The following is a 17,793-nucleotide window of genomic DNA, read 5'->3' on the forward strand; positions in this document are numbered from 1 at the left end:
ACAGTTATTCTGTCCTGTATTAATGCCCTGGAAAGGTTGAGCATCTTCTCTCAGTCACTGAAATATTTTATAATTGACAGACTTCATCTGGCACTGAATATGGATAATTTTCTCCATAAGGAGCACGCCAGGCTGACACTAATCTGTTCTGTTGTCATCTCCCTTTATTATCAACGTCTGCATTGTTTTTTCAGCAGCTCTGAAGAACACAAATAAGAAGCTCCTAATTGAAAAAGCTAAGTAATCAAAAAGCCAATTAATCATCGAGATGAGCTCTGACACCCGGTGATGCAACACACAGAAATACCACACAGGCACAGCTGAAGGGGTTTTAAAGTGGGCTCATTTGATGTGAGGATGATCTGAGAATGCAATTAGCATTCTCTGTCACAGGTGACAGACTCACACTGCACATTCCTCCAGCCTGACATTGCTCCTCCGAGCTCCCTCCACACCTCCCGTTCTCATCTTCCCCCTGCTCTGACTCTGCACCTTCAGGACAAGTTTAGCAACAAATAATCAGCCTCCCACCATGTTCTGTGATTTCCAGGCCTTCCTGTTTTATTAAACCTCTATTTACCATCCCAGTTTTCAAAATTCCCAACCCGGGAGCTCCCAGATGAACCTCGGCGACGGCTGCAGGCCAAGCTTTGGAGAAGGTGGAATTGCAGCATCCACGACCCCCCTGCTTCTCCAGGTTTCCACTCTGTGATCTCCACGTCCCTGAACAAGTTCCAAGTCACATTTGGAGCATGGAGTTCACCTCCTTTCAGAGCTGCAACAACTGGTTTTTTTGTGCAGGAGAGAGATGCTCGTGTACCTTGATACCAAACCAGATGACAACTCAAAGCAGAGGGTTTTTAGCTCACAAATAAAAAGTCAGAATGTAAAGGCAAGGCTTGGAATCACAAAAGCTCCACTCTGAAGACAGAGCAAACATCATCCACGGTGTAAGACAGGGAATTCTGAAACACCTGCTGTGGCCCTGGAGAATTCCAAGCCCAAGGGGATGGGCAAGGGGTGGCAGAGCTCACCTATCTCACAGCATTTGGGGGATGACACCCCAGGAGAACTCAAATGAAGTTATTTAAAGGTCCTTATCCCCCCTTGCACACCACAATGACATATTTATGCACGTGTTAAAAGGTGGTTCCACATTGGAAGTCTTCACTTCTCAGGAGCAAGAGAAGGCACTGCACCAGCAACCTGCTCTAACATTAAAAATAACTAAGAATAAAACCTTCTTTGCTGAACAGGACCTTCAGGAGGCAAAAGGAAAAGCTTCCAAAGATCTCTGGTTTATCACACACCCTTTGCCATGAATTACTCCAGGTTTACTTGCACCACACACTGAGAGCACAGGTACAACCACCCCAAAAGGCACCGGTTTGGCTGAGAACCTGCAGGTGCTTTTCCCCCAAAACCAGCCAGTTAATTCAGAATCAGGAAGGTTTTCTGTGGGTTTTGTGGTGAAAGATCTTAATCTGTAGCTGTTTAAATAATGCACCGATTTAGAACCATTAAACTAATTTCCCCTCAGCCTTTCAAACTCTTTTTCATTGCCAAGAACACAGACTTCATTAATGTCATCTTTAAAAAGGCAGGACAAAGCATTGAGATGGTATCAGATATGTCCTCTATTTAAAATATTCATTAAGAGCAATTATACACACTGATAATTCATGCAACATGCTCCTCTCCCTAATCCACAAAAACAAGGGGGTCTCTCCCAGCCTGCTAAGCTGCATAAATGAATATGTATCTTGTTAATCATCCTCCAAACCAAAAATCTGAATTAATCAACAACAGATAAGCTCAAGAAGAAGGTAGAGGGGTATAGGGGGGGAAATGTGTTCGGGTTACAACCAACCTGGGAGCTGGCAAACGCTGACAGCAGCAATTATTTGAAATTAAGATCCTATAAAATAACACCCTATAAAGAACCAGAGTGTGAACATGTTAAAGCACGTCCCACAGCCTGCCAGGGTGTTCTGTGCACTTGAGTTCCAAGTTTACTGGGAGAAAAAGGGCTTTTTAAACCATGTTATAAATTTGGAATTAACATTAAACTCGCCACGTCCTGACGGCTTTCGGGGGGATTACGAACTCCATCCAAGGGAAGCAGAAATTCCCTCTGTCCTTCCACACTTCCCAAGGAATTTTAAGGCTGGTTGGTGAACATTTATTCACTTCCACTGGCCCTTCACCAGTGTTGGCAGAAAATAACCTCGTGATTTCATTTCTCTGGAGGTAATTCCTGTGACTGATGAACTCCCACGGCAAAGAAAACAATATTCTCCCCATCAAACCTCCCATCTTGCCAATATTGAGCCAGAGACAGAAGCAGTTCAGACCAAAAAAAAAAAGCTCCTCTGGCCACTTTTTTAATCTTTCTCTCCTTAAAAAGAAGAACTGGCCAGAAAACTCCTCATAAAATGGCAAATAAAAGGCTTTACCCTCTCCTCGAGCCGAGCCAGCTGCTCTTTGTAGTAGGCATCGTGTTTCTTCAGCTCCCTGTCCTTCTCTTCCAGCTGCCTGGCCTTAAAAAAAAAAATGGCAGCAGAAAGTTAAAACTGGATCAAAGATATTGGCTATTGTGCTTTTTTTTTTCCCCTTCCCTCCTCAACAGTTGTGCCAGAGTTTGACCAAATGGATTTGGGAACGTCACAGAAACGGAACCGAACGGACCAGGCCGGGATGGATTTGTAATTTTTTAATTGGAATGCACCTTGTGAACTTTGGGAAACTTAATTCTAAGCACGGGAATGTTTGGAAAGAACCAAATCCTTCCAATATCTGCCTAAAAGTACATCGAAATGCTGTTTGTTTTGGTTTTTTTTAATTAATAATTACTCCTCTGGAAACTCCTCAGTCGGTTCAATATCCACAAAGTAAGTTGGAATCCTTTACCACTGGATCACTCCCCTGTCCAGTAACTTAAAATAATGCAGAATAATTCTGAACACTTATATTTTTGACACCATCTAACTTGGGTGTTCATTCAGGACACACTGCTTCCAGCAATTTGACACGTTTTTGGCTTTTCATCTGGAGAATTTCCCCACATCTTTATTAAGGAGACTCTTTAGGAATTAAAAAAACTCATTAAAACCCCCACATAGAGAAAAACATGCAAAGCTCTGAGTTCTCCAGTGAAAATACCAGAGAAGGGGGTTTGAACAAGCTCTGAAGCATTTAACAACTAAATTATCAACTCAAACACATTCCAGGTCCACAATTAATGATAAAATCCAATTAAAACTTTGGTTGTTTCTTCCTTAACTACTCACCTTTACTTCTATATCCTGAAGCATGTAAAAAAATGGAAAATATAAAATTAAATTCATTATATATCTCATGGTGAACAGAAAGAGCACAAGAAGACCCCGAAACATGCACGTCATCATCTGTCATCCAGAAAAATGCTCCTACCTGGAAACTCTTGGGGTTTTTTAATGCAAATTCACCAAAAATAGTCCAAAAAGCACAGCCTAATTCTATTTTTTATTATTTAATTATTTAATATAAGTATAAATATTATTTAATTTCATTTTTCTTGGATGAACCAAACCTTGCCCGAACCAAAGCTGCCACCCCACGTTCATGTTCCAGCCCTGACCCACCACCAATTAATCAGCCTTGGCTCACTAATTACAGCTTTTTCAAAGTTGATTGCACTAAATATTCCACAGCCAAACTCCCATGTTTTGGATCAGGAATTAATTCCCTCATCCCATTCTTGAGGGATCACAAGGACAAAAGTGTTGAGGGTGTAAAAGCAACAGGTCAAGGGCTCAGAGATGATGGAAGAGACAAACCCCATCCTCACTCTCCAGGTTAAATTCCTCCCATCTGTGTCTCACTTGCTGATCAAACACCATGAAAAAGATAAATAGATGTAATTAAATAATGCTGTCTGAGCACTAAATTAATATATATTTATATATTATGAGCAGGGTAATATATTATATATATATATATATTATATATATATATAAATAAAATAATATATAATGTTTATTCCATGGGTATCCATCCCAATGCAAGATTTTGCCCTGGAAAGTTTGATTTGCCCCAGAAGGTTTGTTGGTTTTTCAGGTTGTTTTTTTGGGTTTGGTCCCCTGCCCCTCAGGACAACCAGTGATCAAACCAGATTTTACTGCACTAAATAAAAGGGGGCCAAGAAAAAAAATTACCAGTCGTGCCACTTATTGCTCTGATCTATCAGTGATAAAAAAAAAATATTACATTATAAGAATACTAAATAATCTATTTATCCAAAGGTTTGGGTCCCTGTCTTATGAAAGTAACTGGAAGACTTGGTAGGCAGGTAAGAAACTCAGAAAACAGGAATTTCTTCCACCCCTGACACTTGTACAGTAACTCAGACACAGCAAAGTTCAAATAAATAAGTAATAAATAAAATTATTCATTTATACAGGAGACTATAAATATGCCAATAGGAGAGAATTCAGTGCCAAAAAGAAAAACCTGGGAAGCAATATTATATTTATGGGGCCACAGCTACAAGATCCTGGTGAATATCAATGAGCTGTGAGAAAATAATTAAGAGTAGCTGGATATTCAATTAGCTCAACGCTGCTGTTCAGGTGTAAAGGAGAGACTGGAACTGGTTTGTTGCTTCTTCACAAAGAAATTCTGATTATAAAAAGCCTTTATTTGGGTGTTTTCTAGGAGACACAGCCCATCTTCCCAAAACCACCCAAATTTCATACCCCAAAAATACACCACTAACATCAAATATTAGTTCGATTCTGAAATTCTTCTGAATTTCTTCTTCACAATCACAAGGAAGTTGGATCAGGATTTAAAGGCCAACCTGGGTTTTGTTTTCCAAAGCAGGAGCTGGATTTGGCCCCGCTCTGCTATGAGGTGCCATCGCTGGAAAAAATGGATATCTCCAATAAAATTCCTGGGAATGGCCTTGTTCCTGGCTGCAGGGACACCCAGTGACAAAGCCAAACCCTCCTCACACTGGATACAACAAATGCACATTTATTTTGTCCCTTGTAAGGTAAAACAGAGCAAACAACCATAAAAAAAAATGTGTGTTTAATAATTAATCATAAAATGTAAATAAAGGGAATCTGGTTATCAGGATGCAACGAGATTCCAGGTGTGTGTAGCCACAAATTGATATTATCTAAGGAAAAAACAAAATGAAAAAAAAAGCCATTATGAGGCAGTTTAATATAAGTTTGCAGGCAGGATTCAAACTCAGCAGTCCCAGGTTTTCAGCTGCCCCTCAGTGCCGACTCCAACCTCCAAATCCATTATTATCCACACCAGGTTTCCAGTGGAAAAGCCCTGAGATGGGTCCAGTTTGCATTTTCCTGGGAAAAGAACGATCTGCTTCCAAGTAAGAGTCTGGTTTTACACTAATTTATAAATTACCATCAGTTATCTCCAAGTCCTCTGATTGATGGTCATCTCCTCCACCAAGAACATCAGGGGATGGGGTAAGTGGACACCAAGGGCTCCCAAGGCACATCCAAGGTTTCCAGTGAGCCCTGGAATTGGGTGTGGGGGCTGGAAGAGCCCCTGTCACAAAGGGGTTATGAGCTGAAGGGGATTTGCCAAATGAAATGTGGAGCCAGCAATGAGGGCTCTGCTGGGATATTCCCATGGAATATCTGCAGGCCTCGGGCCCCTGGCCTTTGAAGGAAAGATCAATGGATTAAGGGGGGAGAGGAAGCAGCAGCAGCTCCAGAAGCACCACAGTCCTGTGGGAGAACTGCTGGGAGGGTGGGATGGGTGAGATGTCCCAGCACCACGGGACAGCAGATCTCCAAACTGATCCTTCCCCGTCGTGCTGCTGGAGATTTTCCATCCCTTTTGCCACATGAGGTTTGCTGGATGAGTGTATCCATAGGCTGGAGCTGGATGTGAATCCCAGAACTCACTGACGCCGACGTCACTCGGCTCCAGCCCGTGAGTGTCCCGCTGTCAAAGTTATTCAGCCTTTCAGAGAAGGGTTTGGTTGGGAGGGGACCCCAAAAATCACCTGCTCCGACCCCCTGCAATGAGCAGCGACACCTTCAGCTGCATCAGGTTGCTCAGAACATTCTCCCTTTGAACGTTTCCAGGGATTTGATGTCCATTAAATTCATCTGCCCCCAAACCCTGTTGCAGTGGACAACACTCACCCTGTGCACTCACATTTGAACATTGATAAAATCAGATTAAAAAGGTCTGTTCCTCATCAATACAACAATGGTCAGCAAACCTCCACTCTTCACCCACTCCCTGCAGTGTCCCAGTAAATAATTCTCAATTTCCACACTTAACATATTTTAAATTGCCACATTTTAATCTTTTAAACTTCTATTTCAACACATAAATCCACGCATCATTCCAAACAGGCAACAGGGGTAATTTAGGACGTTCTTAGGAACATATGCTGCTCCCTTCCCCCCCTCAAAGAATTCCTTTTTGAAGCCTTCAATATTCACAAAACCACTCCTAACCACACAAAAATCATCTGGACACATCACTCGAAGAGAAGGACGTTAATTTTCATCTCCACTTGTAAAAAGGTAGAGGTTCTTTCCGAATTAGAAACGGCAGCGACAATAACGCGGCGTAAAACGCGTTCTTTGACAACTGTAATTAAAACAAGCTTTTGTAATTACCACTAAATGTGCTACAGTACATTTTCTCCAAATAGTGAAGTCCTAAAAGACTGAGCAGCGCCGATAAAAAAAGATCACACTGAGAGGAGGCTAATGGAGAAAATGAAACAATTGAATTTATGGACGTTAAGGATCTGGTCTCTAACGGAACATGTGACGCGAAGCCTCATTTACTAAATCTCGTTATGGAGCAAAGGAGGAAAAAAAACCCAAATGTAAATTGTGCCAAACAAAGGAGTTACGGATTCCAGTTTCCAACGTGAGCCACAGGAATATCAACCCAAATCCGTGGGAACGTCGCCCTCCATCAAGACAGAAGCTCATCGATGTTGGTGCTCCAATGAGAAGAGTTTCTGTTAATACGCCAGAATAAAAAGCTGAATAAGGAAAATCCCAGAATCACTGAGGTTGGAAGAGATCTCCAGGGTCATCAAGTCCAGTCTGTGCCCCATCCCCACCTTGTCCCCCAGCCCAGAGCACTGAGTGCCACATCCAGGCCTTCCTTGGGCACCTCCAGGGGTGGGGACTCCAAACCTCCCTGGGCAGCCCCTTCCAAAACGTGGGACAGCTGCAGGAGGAGGTGGGGGGTTTAGGAGAACAGGCACACACAGCTGAGGGACCCAAAGAGACCTCAGAGGTGACAGGGCCAACTAAGAGGCCACACCTGGTACCTCCAGGCCGTGTCCAGTTGGGATTTGAAAACCTCCCAGCAAGGACAAGGAACAAGCTCTGCTGTGCTTTCTCCATCAGGAAGGTCTCTCAGGCTCTGTGTAGGGCCAGGGCTCCAGGAGGAGAAGCAGGAACAGCAGGAGGGAAGTTCTGAGTCATTCATCCCTTGAGAGGACTCTGGGTTCCTTCCAGCCTGATTTATTTTATGACCCTACCCCGAAACACGGGGCAGGAAAACCCCACAATTGCACCAAGCGACTCAAAATTAGGGATTCACAGACTGGTTTGGGTTGGAAGGGACCTTAAAGATCATCCTGTTCCAACCCCTGCATGGGAAGGGACACTTTCCACTATCCCAGGTTGCTCCAAGCCCCCTCCAACCTGTCCATGTCCAACACAAGGTGCCGCTTCCCACCAAACTCTGCTCCTCCCGGAACGAACCACCTGGTCTGTTCAGCTCCAAAACAACAGACTCTGACGACTTTATTTGCTTGAAAATAAAAACTAAAACATGCTCACGACCATTCTATTCACTAGAAAAACTTCCTGTTTCCATCCAGCCACAATTCCAAGGGAAAAAGAGCCGCTGAACAAATCCGTATCCACGTCAACGGGAACGACGGAGAGGCTCGACTTGTTCCCGAAACTCTACCCATGCTTTTCACTCAACCAAGATCAAACACTTTCAGGACTATCTGTACTGCTGCCAGGGATTTGTAGCAATTCAAATATTGTCTGTAACCGTCTCTGACAGCTTCTGGTGTTTCACTCAGATGTCAAACACGTCGTTTCCCGCTAAACCGAGAGCGGCGCAGACTGCTCCGTGTGAGCCAAAGTGGATTTCTCTCCATAAAACCCAAGCAGGAGGATTATTATCCCGTAAAATTCAGGAAAAAACTGCCAATAAACAGATTCAGGGCTATGTTCTACTTCCATCCCTGCTGCTGTTGCATTAAGCCGTAAATATTTTTGCCCTTTTTTTGCCGTGCTCGGAATTGATGTAACGATGATTTTACAGAAGTACTTTGAAATCGCTTGATTAAGCGACAGAAAGGTAAATAAAAGTTATTCCTGAGCACTGTGAGCCAATATTTGATGCATTTTAAAACAAAACACGATGTAAAAAAAAAAACAACAAAGGAAAACATAAGAACTTTCTTTCAGAAGTTCATCACTAAAATCCAAAGTGAAAAGAAACCTCCACCTCAGTTGTCTCATATCCAAATATGAGAAAAGACAGAGAATATACAGAGCAACTTTTGAAATCTAAGCTTTCCATCCAGGAGTTTCTCCATTTGAAGGGTGCAATAAAAGCAGCACCTTCATTTTTTTTTAGGTGTTCAAGAAGGCACTGCTTAAAAAAAATACTTCAAAACTGCAGAGAATCTATTTTCCTGAAGGTATTTTATCTGTGTTTTTTGGGAGTGAGATCTTGCTAAAACTGAACTCTTCTACTTAGTGACAAACAAACCATCAGAACTCATTGATTCTGTCCCAAATTATGCAGCCATTCTGTTTATCATTATTGCCAAACAGATTTTTCTTATTCCCATTCTATTAATGGAATATCAAAATATTCTATTTCCTATTTTCCCCACTGACAATGAAACAAATGGAAGCAGCAGGTAATTTAAGACAGAAGTTATAACTCAAAAACAAGCTGGTCCTTTAAATGGGGTATATGACTTAACAGTGAAATATTCAGGGATTTAACCCCAGCATTTCCATGGGAACATCATTTGGGGCATTTCTGGGAATGCCACAAGTTTTCCCAAAAACCACTTTTTCTCACCAAGATACCCAAAAAATTCACGTGGTAAAGAAAATATTTCCAGCTAATTGGTGTGTCAGGTGTATCATACATATACATATATCATCATATACGTGTATATCATGTAAATCAAGGGCAGACAACTTTTATCCTAATTAATAAGTAATTAATTTTAGCTCTGTTTCTTTCTTTCCAGCACTTGGACAACTCAATGCAAGGAAATAACAGGACAGTTCATAGTTCTTTTCACTGCACCCCTAAAATATTTAACCAAGTGCAAAAATCCTAAGTGAGAAGTTAATATCACATAGTTACTCTTTTAATTATTAAATACAAACTTCAGATCCACAAAAGCCTTGGGAAAGTGTGGGGGGGGAACAGCAGGAAGCACATGGAGGAACACAGTGATTTAATGCTCTCTGGCTTTTATTTTAAATACCCAATCACAATGCTGGTCTTGCAGCATTTTCTTTAAAACATTCAGCAATTTCTTCCACAACAAACCCCCGAGAGAATTCCTACCTTGAGTAAAACAGCTCTGAAAGGGGCTGGCATTGATTTATTCATTGATTATTGGGGAGCATCTTCCTTTCATATAATCCTGTAACGCGTGTCATCGGATTTCTGGGTCCAACTTCCACTCAGCTGCACTTTTATTTCTCCTCTCCTTTATTGCAGGAGCCTCCAGGGCAGAGCCTGAAGTCACTGCACAGCTGTGCAGTGTTTAACATCATTAGACTTCAAGCTCTGCTGGTGTTTGCATGATTGGAACAGAGAGAAATAACATTCCAAGCACAGAAAATATTTTAAAGTCGACGGGAAAAAGCAGATTTAAGACAAGACAGGGAGGAAAAGAAACACTTGGTTTTTGTAAAGGACATACTGGAACAATGAAAATCATTTATAGGGTTGGGTTTTTTTAAGTCCTGCCCAGTTTGGATGGTATTTATCTGAGTGTGCCAGGAATTTGGGCCTGGGCAACTAAACAAACCCTCGAAATTATGAATATAATGAACAAATTGGAGGCAGGAGTTATATTTAAGAGAGGGACATTCCACGCTCTGCCATCCTTGTCATGTGCATTTGCTGACATGACATTTAGAGGGTTGAACATTTCAGGGCAGAGGCTGTTCCAAAAACATGGTTCTACATTTTACTGTCAGGTTTTTTGTCCCAATTGGAAGGAATAAAACAGCTGTTTAAGAGAATATTCAAAAAAAAAAAAAAATTCAAGGCATCTTACACTAATAATAAAAATATAATAACAGTGATAATGACATTGATGATGATAATAATAATATCAAATTAAATGCTCAAAGCCCATCCAGTTCCAGGGACACCTTCCACTATCCCAGGATGATCCAAGCCCGGTCCAACGTGGCCTTGGACACTTCCAAGGTGGAATCCAATGAGGATGAATGGCAAAGGACACAACTTGGAAGCAAAATTCTGCACCAGCCACGGGAATAATTTTAGATTCTGAATTTTAGATAATAATTTTTAGCTTCTGAATTTTAGATTCTGAGTTTTTTATTCTGCCCCTAAAGCCCCAGAGAAAAGACTCATCCCAGGTGTTACAAGAGGCAAATAAAAGCAGGAGATTTAGGAAGAGAAGGGCCAAGAGGAGAAGGCACCACGCTGAGACCACATTATTTGATATAAATAAAACCCCAGAGCTCTGGTCACTCTCTGTATATTTATATTCTGGTCACCACAGCAAAAAGCTTCAGAGAAGAAAGAAGCTGGAGATCCATAAAGCCCAAAGCCACCAGAAGTGCTCTGTGTACACGAGAGAGGGACACAAACTAATTAAATGTTCAGAGAAGGTGAGCCAGGCTCTCTTATTTACTCCTTCTCATAATACAAGGCCGAGGAAATAGTCAGTGAACAGTGAAATTGAAAAGCAACAAATTTGAAACCAATTAAATGCATAATTAACCTGCAGAACTCGCTGCCACAAGTTATCAGTGAAGCCAATCGCTCAGCAAAAACCCCAAAAGTTGAGATGTTTGCATCTGAAAACGTCACAATTCCACCCACAAGGATTCCTTTGGGGGCTGTAAAGCTCCTCATTCTGATAACAACTAAATGTGTTGAAGTCTGTCATGGCTGGATTATATTCCATAATATTATATTGTGGAGGTCATAAGAGGCAACTCCTTTTTGTCCCATCTCTGTGTCATAAAACACCTCTGAGGAACTGCTTTATTTCTTGTAGTGGATGAGAAAAACCCTCATTTGAGGCCGAAATTTCAGCCTCTTCCAGTCAGTTCCTGTGCTGTTTTATTTCCATAGCCAAGAAAAGAAAAAAAAAAGCCTAAAATCAGCCCTGCCAACTTTTTTTTTATCACTCAGGATGACAATTTGTATGGGATGACAAAGATCTTCACACCAAGAGTTTCAGGGGCTCTTTGTGCAGAACTGCCTCTCCTCTGGGGTGTGGGAACAGCTACACAGTGGAAGGAACTGATGGGAAGTGAAACTCAAAGTATCAAACAAAGCAAAATATCCAATCAGCAGGGAACAAAAAAAAAAAAATAGCTAATGAGGAAATTTAAATAGTGCTGAGGCAGGAACCCGAATGCTGAACTGGTGCAACGACTTGTGCAGCGGGAGAGGCTGCAGAGCGGCCCCGCTCAGCAAATTCCCACCATCAGCCTCATTGTTCCCAACCCTGAGAAATCCAGGCAGCAAAAAGCACAATTTCCAGCTGGAAGAAAAGAAAAAGTGCTGAGGAGCACTTTGAGAAGCACAGGGAATCCGTGCTCTGGGTTTGCCAAAGGAAACCACCACCGAAGGCTCCTCGAGCCTCTCCCTTCCCAGTTCCACTTTCCCTCCTCTGTTCTTCACCTTCCCAAATAAATAAAAACCCACTAAAACTGTCCCAGCTGGAACTCACGCTCTGCTCCAACATCTCAGCTGCTTGAAGAGATATCAAGGGTCAGGAGGAATCAGGGGACCCCCTGCAGAGCTGCCTCCAGCCCTGGGAAAAACAGCACAGGGACATGGAGCTGCTGGAGAGAGTCCAGAGGAGACCACGGAGTTGCTCCCAGGGCTGGAGCCCCTCTGCTCTGGAGCCAGGCTGGGAGAGCTGGGAATGTTCCCCTGGAGGAGAGAAGGCTCCAGGGAGAGCTGAGAGCCCCTTGCAGGGCCTAAAGGGGCTCCAGGAGAGCTGGAGAGGGACTGGGGACAAGGGATGGAGGGACAGGACACAGGGAATGGCTTCCCAGTGTCAGAGGGCAGGGATGGATGGGATATGGGGAAGGAATTGCTGGCTGGAATGGATTTTCCAGAGAAGCTGTGGCTGCCCCTGGATCCCTGGAAGTGTCCAAGGCCAGGCTGGATGGGGCTTAGAGCAACCTGGAATAGTGGAAGGTGTCCCTGCCCATGGCAGGGGGGTGGAACAAGATGACCTTTAAGGTCCATCCAACCCAAACCATCCTGGGATTCCACAACTCTAATTTTTAAACTGTAAATAGTAAGGAAGGTATAATAACAACTAAGATAAACTTGAGCTACCTGGTATTTTAACTTCTAGAGATACAAATGTTCTCAGTCACCAGGACTATCCTGAGATTCCCTTTTTATTTGCCCACAGTTTTAAGGAAGAGACAATTCGAGCTTCAGAGCCAAGAGCTTCTGGCTCAAGGAAATCCATGGAACTCTTACTGCATCTCCAACAACATCTAAAACTGAGGAAGCATCACCCTGGGCTGCAGGAGGATGAGTTGTGCTCCCACTTCAACCTCCAAAAATATTTATTTCCTTTAATTTTCCTTTTTAGGGGGGATGTCAGGAGTCTGTACTGTCTGTACAGTGCCCGGAGAACCCACAACCCCCACAGCTTCTTAAGGAATACTCTTATTTTACCATGAACATTTCCACGTTGTGGGGGAGAGAGTCTGGAAGCGAAAGCAAACACTTAAAAGCCCTTTCCAGAAAAAAAGGTTTCACCCCAGTCAATATGATCCTTCAGGAAAATACAAGCTGCCAAGTACTTCCATAATAAGAAGGGGGGGAAAAAAACCCCAAACCACCTCTTCTGGGAGCTGCTAAAACATGTCCATTTTCCACCAGCTTTTTTGTGCTGCCCAACATTCCGAGTGCTGGAAAGCAAAGCTCTCCCCTGGATTCCTGAAGTGGATTTTTACTGCAAGCCCTAAAATCTATTTGTCATGCACTACAGACTCCTCTACCCACCGTGAGAATTAAGGCTTCATTTTCTAAACGTGGGGAGAAACTCTGACTGTTTGCCTAAGTAATGTCACTGGTATCTGGGGGAAATTGGGAACAGCAAAGAATTCTTCAAATTAGGTTAATTCAGGAACGATCCAAGAGTTACAGCTTTGCTCTGTCCTTAAAACAAATCTGCAGAACGAAACATGACTGATCATAAATAGGGGAAAGGATCCAATAAAATGTTTATTCAGCCCTGATAATGCAGAGTACACGACACCCCGCTGAGCTTTCAGGTTATTAAACAAGATGTGGCTCTGCAAGGAAGCAGAGGGAAAAAAACCTGGAGTAGGGATTGAAGGAATTCCTGGTTGGGAGGATGGGAAGGCCCTGGCACAGGTTGCCCAGAGAAGCTGTGGCTGCCCCTGGATCCCTGGAAGTGTCCCAGGCCAAGTTGGAGCAACCTGAGCTAAGGGAAGGTGTCCCTGCCCATGGCAGGGGTTTGGATGAACTTTAAGGTCCCTTCCAGGCCCCTCTAAAGAGATTTTCTTTTTTCAAAATGTTGGTTCTAGAGGAGTAACAAAGACAATGTAGGTTAAGAGATTTAAAAAGGAAATGTCAAAATAAAAAAAAAATTAGTTTTTTGCACCGCAGGAAACAAGAAATAATTTTTATGATACATATTTTATATATAGCTATAATTACATTTAATTGTCTTGCCACAGTCTGCAAGATATCACATCTGCCTGCAGGGTAACAGCAATTCAAACTGAACTGACACTCTGCTTTTATTTAACATGGATACACATGGCCAGGGACAAGGAGGCTAAAAAACTGGTTTTCCAACAGAAATCCCAGTTTTCTTAGAACAAACCTTATTGTGTAGCAATCTCTGCCCACCCAAAATGACATAAAAATCATTCAGATGTGAGAAAATACTCACAGGCATCTTCTGGTGCATTTAGAATCGTGGAATGGTTTGGGTTGGAAGGGACATAAAGGATCCTCTTGTTCCACCCCCTGTCATGGGCAGGGACACCTTCCACTAGCCCAGGTTGCTCCAACCTGGCCTTGGACACTTCCAGGGATCCAGGGGCAGCCACAGCTTCTCTGGGAATTCCATTCCAGCCCCTCCCCACCCTCCCAGACAGCAATTCCTTCCCAATATCCCATCTAACCCTCTGGCAGTGGGAAGCCATTCCCTGTGTCCTGTCCCTCCAGGCCTTGTCCCCAGTCCCTCTCCAGCTCTCCTGGAGCCCCTTCAGGTCCTGCAAGGGGCTCTCAGCTCTCCCTGGAGCCTTCTCTTCTCCAGGGGAACATTCCCAGCTCTCCCAGCCTGGCTCCAGAGCCCTTGGAGCGCCGTTAACTCCCATTTTCCCTTCCCAACCACACCGGACCAGCTCAGAAAATGCCTGGTTTTCCCTCTTTATTCCATGGAGCATCATTAAACTCTGCCACATTCCCATCTCCCAGGCTCAGCTGATGGGAGAATGAGGCCCAGAGATTTCCAGGCCCAAGTTCCAATGGATTTGGGCCCAGAAATCCCATGGTGGGATCACCACCGTCGCCGCTGCCGGTGACTCACGGCCCCGGCTCGGAGCCATTCCCAAAGAAAAGCTGGAGGCAGGAATCTGCTTTGGATGGAATCTCACTGCAGGTGCCCAAATTCAGCTCCCATAAAGTCAAATTCAAGAGAGTCTTGTTTGCTTTTATGAAACTTTAATCCGTAGCAGGCAGCCAGCAGTATTTTTCCTTAATGATGAGGAAATAACCTCCCATCTCCTCAGAGCCAACCCGAGTCAATTAAGGATTAACAAAGCAAAAAAAGTCAGTTTTCCATGAATTTTTAGCTGTAAGGGTTCACTACAATAGAATAAGTTAAGAGGAACGTGGGGTTTATTTTTTCTAAAGCTGTAGCAAAACGACCAAAGTGCAAATAAACAGAGCTGCTGCATCGACCAACACTTCAAACCAACGCAAAACATCATCCTAGAGCTGAGAAAAATTGAGATTTAAAGGGAGTATTTCTCAGACTGGAATCTACCTATTCAAACCAGATATATGATCTCATAAATATATATAATTTCTTGGCCATATTTAACATTCAGAATGTCCAAATTAAAGCAGAGCCGTGGCCAAGGGGCATAAGAAACCCAGGCAGGGATTTGGAATTCCTAATTACACCAAAATCTACAGCTGGAGAGCAAATATTCCTGCTTTGGCCACACAGGTGGGTTTTTTCCCCAAAAATATCACGCTTGTGGGTAGATATTTTTGTATTTATACATTTTTATATGACATTTATCCAGTTTTATATATTATATATATGCACCTGAGTCCCTAACGAACTCCAAACCTACTGGTGAATTCTGCAGGACCAAAACTAAAGGTTGATCCTTTTACAGTGGTTTTTGTTTGTTTGTTTGTTTTAAATGTAACAGGGAGTATCAAAGAGCCTGAATATTTGACTAATCTTCCCTTTGTTCAGCTCCCAAAAACATTTCAAAGCTTCGACTGCTCCAAAGTGACAACAGGATTTTAAAGGCTTTTTTTTTTCCTTTTTTTTTTTATTTTGCACAACAGAAAAGAAAAAGCAGAAGACAAGAGAGACAAAGATCCATCCTTGTAGTTGGAGGCTCAGGAGAAGGGTACAGAAATGGTACAAACCAGTATAAAATAGTATAAAATAACAGATTGGGGGGGTGTAAGCACAGGTACATCAGAGTCTTTTGAGATTTAATCCTGATATTCCCTGTGTGTAACTGAGTTTTTCTGTCTAATATTTATGGAAGGAATAACTGTCACAAAATATTTTATTCCTCTGTCTGCTCACAGACAGATTGACAATAAAAAAAGGCATTTTAGCAGAGCTGGAGTAGCAGGGTTGGCTTTGTAAAACCCCAGGCACAGCTCAGCTCCTGCTCCAGGCTTACCCGAGTCAGATCAAGATTCGTGCTCAGATCAAGGCTGTGATAAATTAAGAGATAAAAATGTCAAAAAAAATGGAAATAAATGGGAAAAATGGAAGGATCTGGCAAGAAAATGTGGAAGGTTGGTATAACCCTCTACCAAAGGCTGCCAAGGGGGGAGAAGTTTGAGGAGGGGGGAGGAGGTAGAAGAAGGAGGTTGACTTCTCCCTGAACATGGATTTATCCAAAGGAAGGCAGGGAAGGGACTGGGAAGGAGAAGGAACTGGGAAGGAACTCCCAAGTGCTGCTGGAGGAAGCAGAGCTCAGGCTGGAGAGTCTCCCATTCCCACAGGGATAAAATCAAGGCCTGTGTTACCGACGGCACGGCGGGATTTGGGAATTCAGGGAAGAGGTTTCTCCTTCCACCTCTCACCCAGCTCAGCTCAAAGCTCAGCTTTGGACACAAAGATGGAATTGGGAAAGAAGCAGAATGTTATTTTATAAATTAAATAGGGAACTGGACAAGGTGGCCCAGGAAACCTCCCCCACTGATTCCCTCAAGGATGGACCCAAGGAGAGAAGAACAACTTTTGTTGGTCTACAAAAGCTTTCAAAGTAAGATTTTTGCTATGACACCAAGGAAAACCATCAAAAAGCACCAAATCAAGGAGAGATGGTGCCACTGCCAGCAGGAAATTCCAGCTGAGGGCAGTTGGACACCAAAGGACACCGGTGACCAAATCCCAAATTACGGTTTGAGAGCCTGATTTATCAAAGCCCCCCCCGAATTCCACCTGGAGGAAGGGCCAATTGGGAGTTTTCCTCTTTTCTGGTGGATTTTTTTTCCCCTCCCCTTGTAAGATATTGATGGATTTTCTCAAATTAAGGTGCACCCACAGCGTGAAGGGGAAGATACAATCCCGCTGCTGTTTTTCCTCCCCATGTCTGAAGTCAAATGATTTCTAATATTTTTCAGAGGCAGGAGAGAAAAAAAAAAAAAAAAAAAAAGATGTGAAATGCTCAGAAATTCATAATTACTCTTGTAAGCAATTCAAAGATTGCCTTGGTATTAAAAAAAAACCTCTGGATAAAAAGGAATAAAAACATCTAAGAGCCTGAGTTAAACGGAATAAGGTTAATAATTTGTATTATCTTATCACTGAGGTTTAGACAGTCATAAAACCATAATGGCAAGGAAATTTAGATTGAAAAGAGAAATTATGTCTAGAAGCTTACCCACTGTTCTAAATATTAGATTTTACAGAATTTAATGATCTGCCTATTAAGGATATCATATCAGGAGCCCAGTGGAGAGGGAAGATCTCTCCATTCATTTTTAAAGCATTCCCAGCGCTCCTGGCTAATGGCACTCGGGAATTACAGGGCATGGAATCGATAGAACTCATCCTCACAAACCCTGGCTCCACTCTGCCCTTCTCCCCAAAACACTGGGCTATTTATAAGCCCCAGGAAAAAGGATTTGAAGGCCACCACCGGGACAGGACACCTCAAAAATCAACTTCAGGTTTCCAAACCAAAGTTGAAGGGATCCTCCTTTCCAAAATCACGGATCCAGAACTCCCTAAAAGCTTCATTGTGTCAAACAACCAAGTCA

At 42.9% G+C, this 17,793-nt stretch overlaps 1 protein-coding gene across 7 annotated transcripts in view; it reads right to left on the minus strand.

Moving 5' to 3' along the window:
- CHCHD3 (coiled-coil-helix-coiled-coil-helix domain containing 3) overlaps positions 1-17,793 on the minus strand; it is a 145,340-nt gene that overhangs the window by 57,233 nt on the left and 70,314 nt on the right. For 3 of the 7 annotated variants that reach the window (XM_064656600.1, XM_064656599.1, XM_064656598.1), the window contains exons 5-6: positions 3,291-3,305; positions 2,457-2,540 (exon numbers count right to left, since the gene is read on the minus strand). The exons of 1 other annotated variant lie outside the window; for it this stretch is intronic. In XM_064656600.1, coding sequence (XP_064512670.1) covers positions 2,457-2,540; positions 3,291-3,305 — 99 coding nt within the window. The remainder of the gene's footprint in view (positions 1-2,456; positions 2,541-3,290; positions 3,306-17,793) is intronic. 3 more of the 7 variants (XM_064656603.1, XM_064656602.1, XM_064656601.1) reach the window with 1 other exon arrangement.

The sequence above is a fragment of the Pseudopipra pipra genome, chromosome 5 (assembly GCF_036250125.1).
Source record: "Pseudopipra pipra isolate bDixPip1 chromosome 5, bDixPip1.hap1, whole genome shotgun sequence".
NCBI lineage: Eukaryota > Metazoa > Chordata > Aves > Passeriformes > Pipridae > Pseudopipra > Pseudopipra pipra.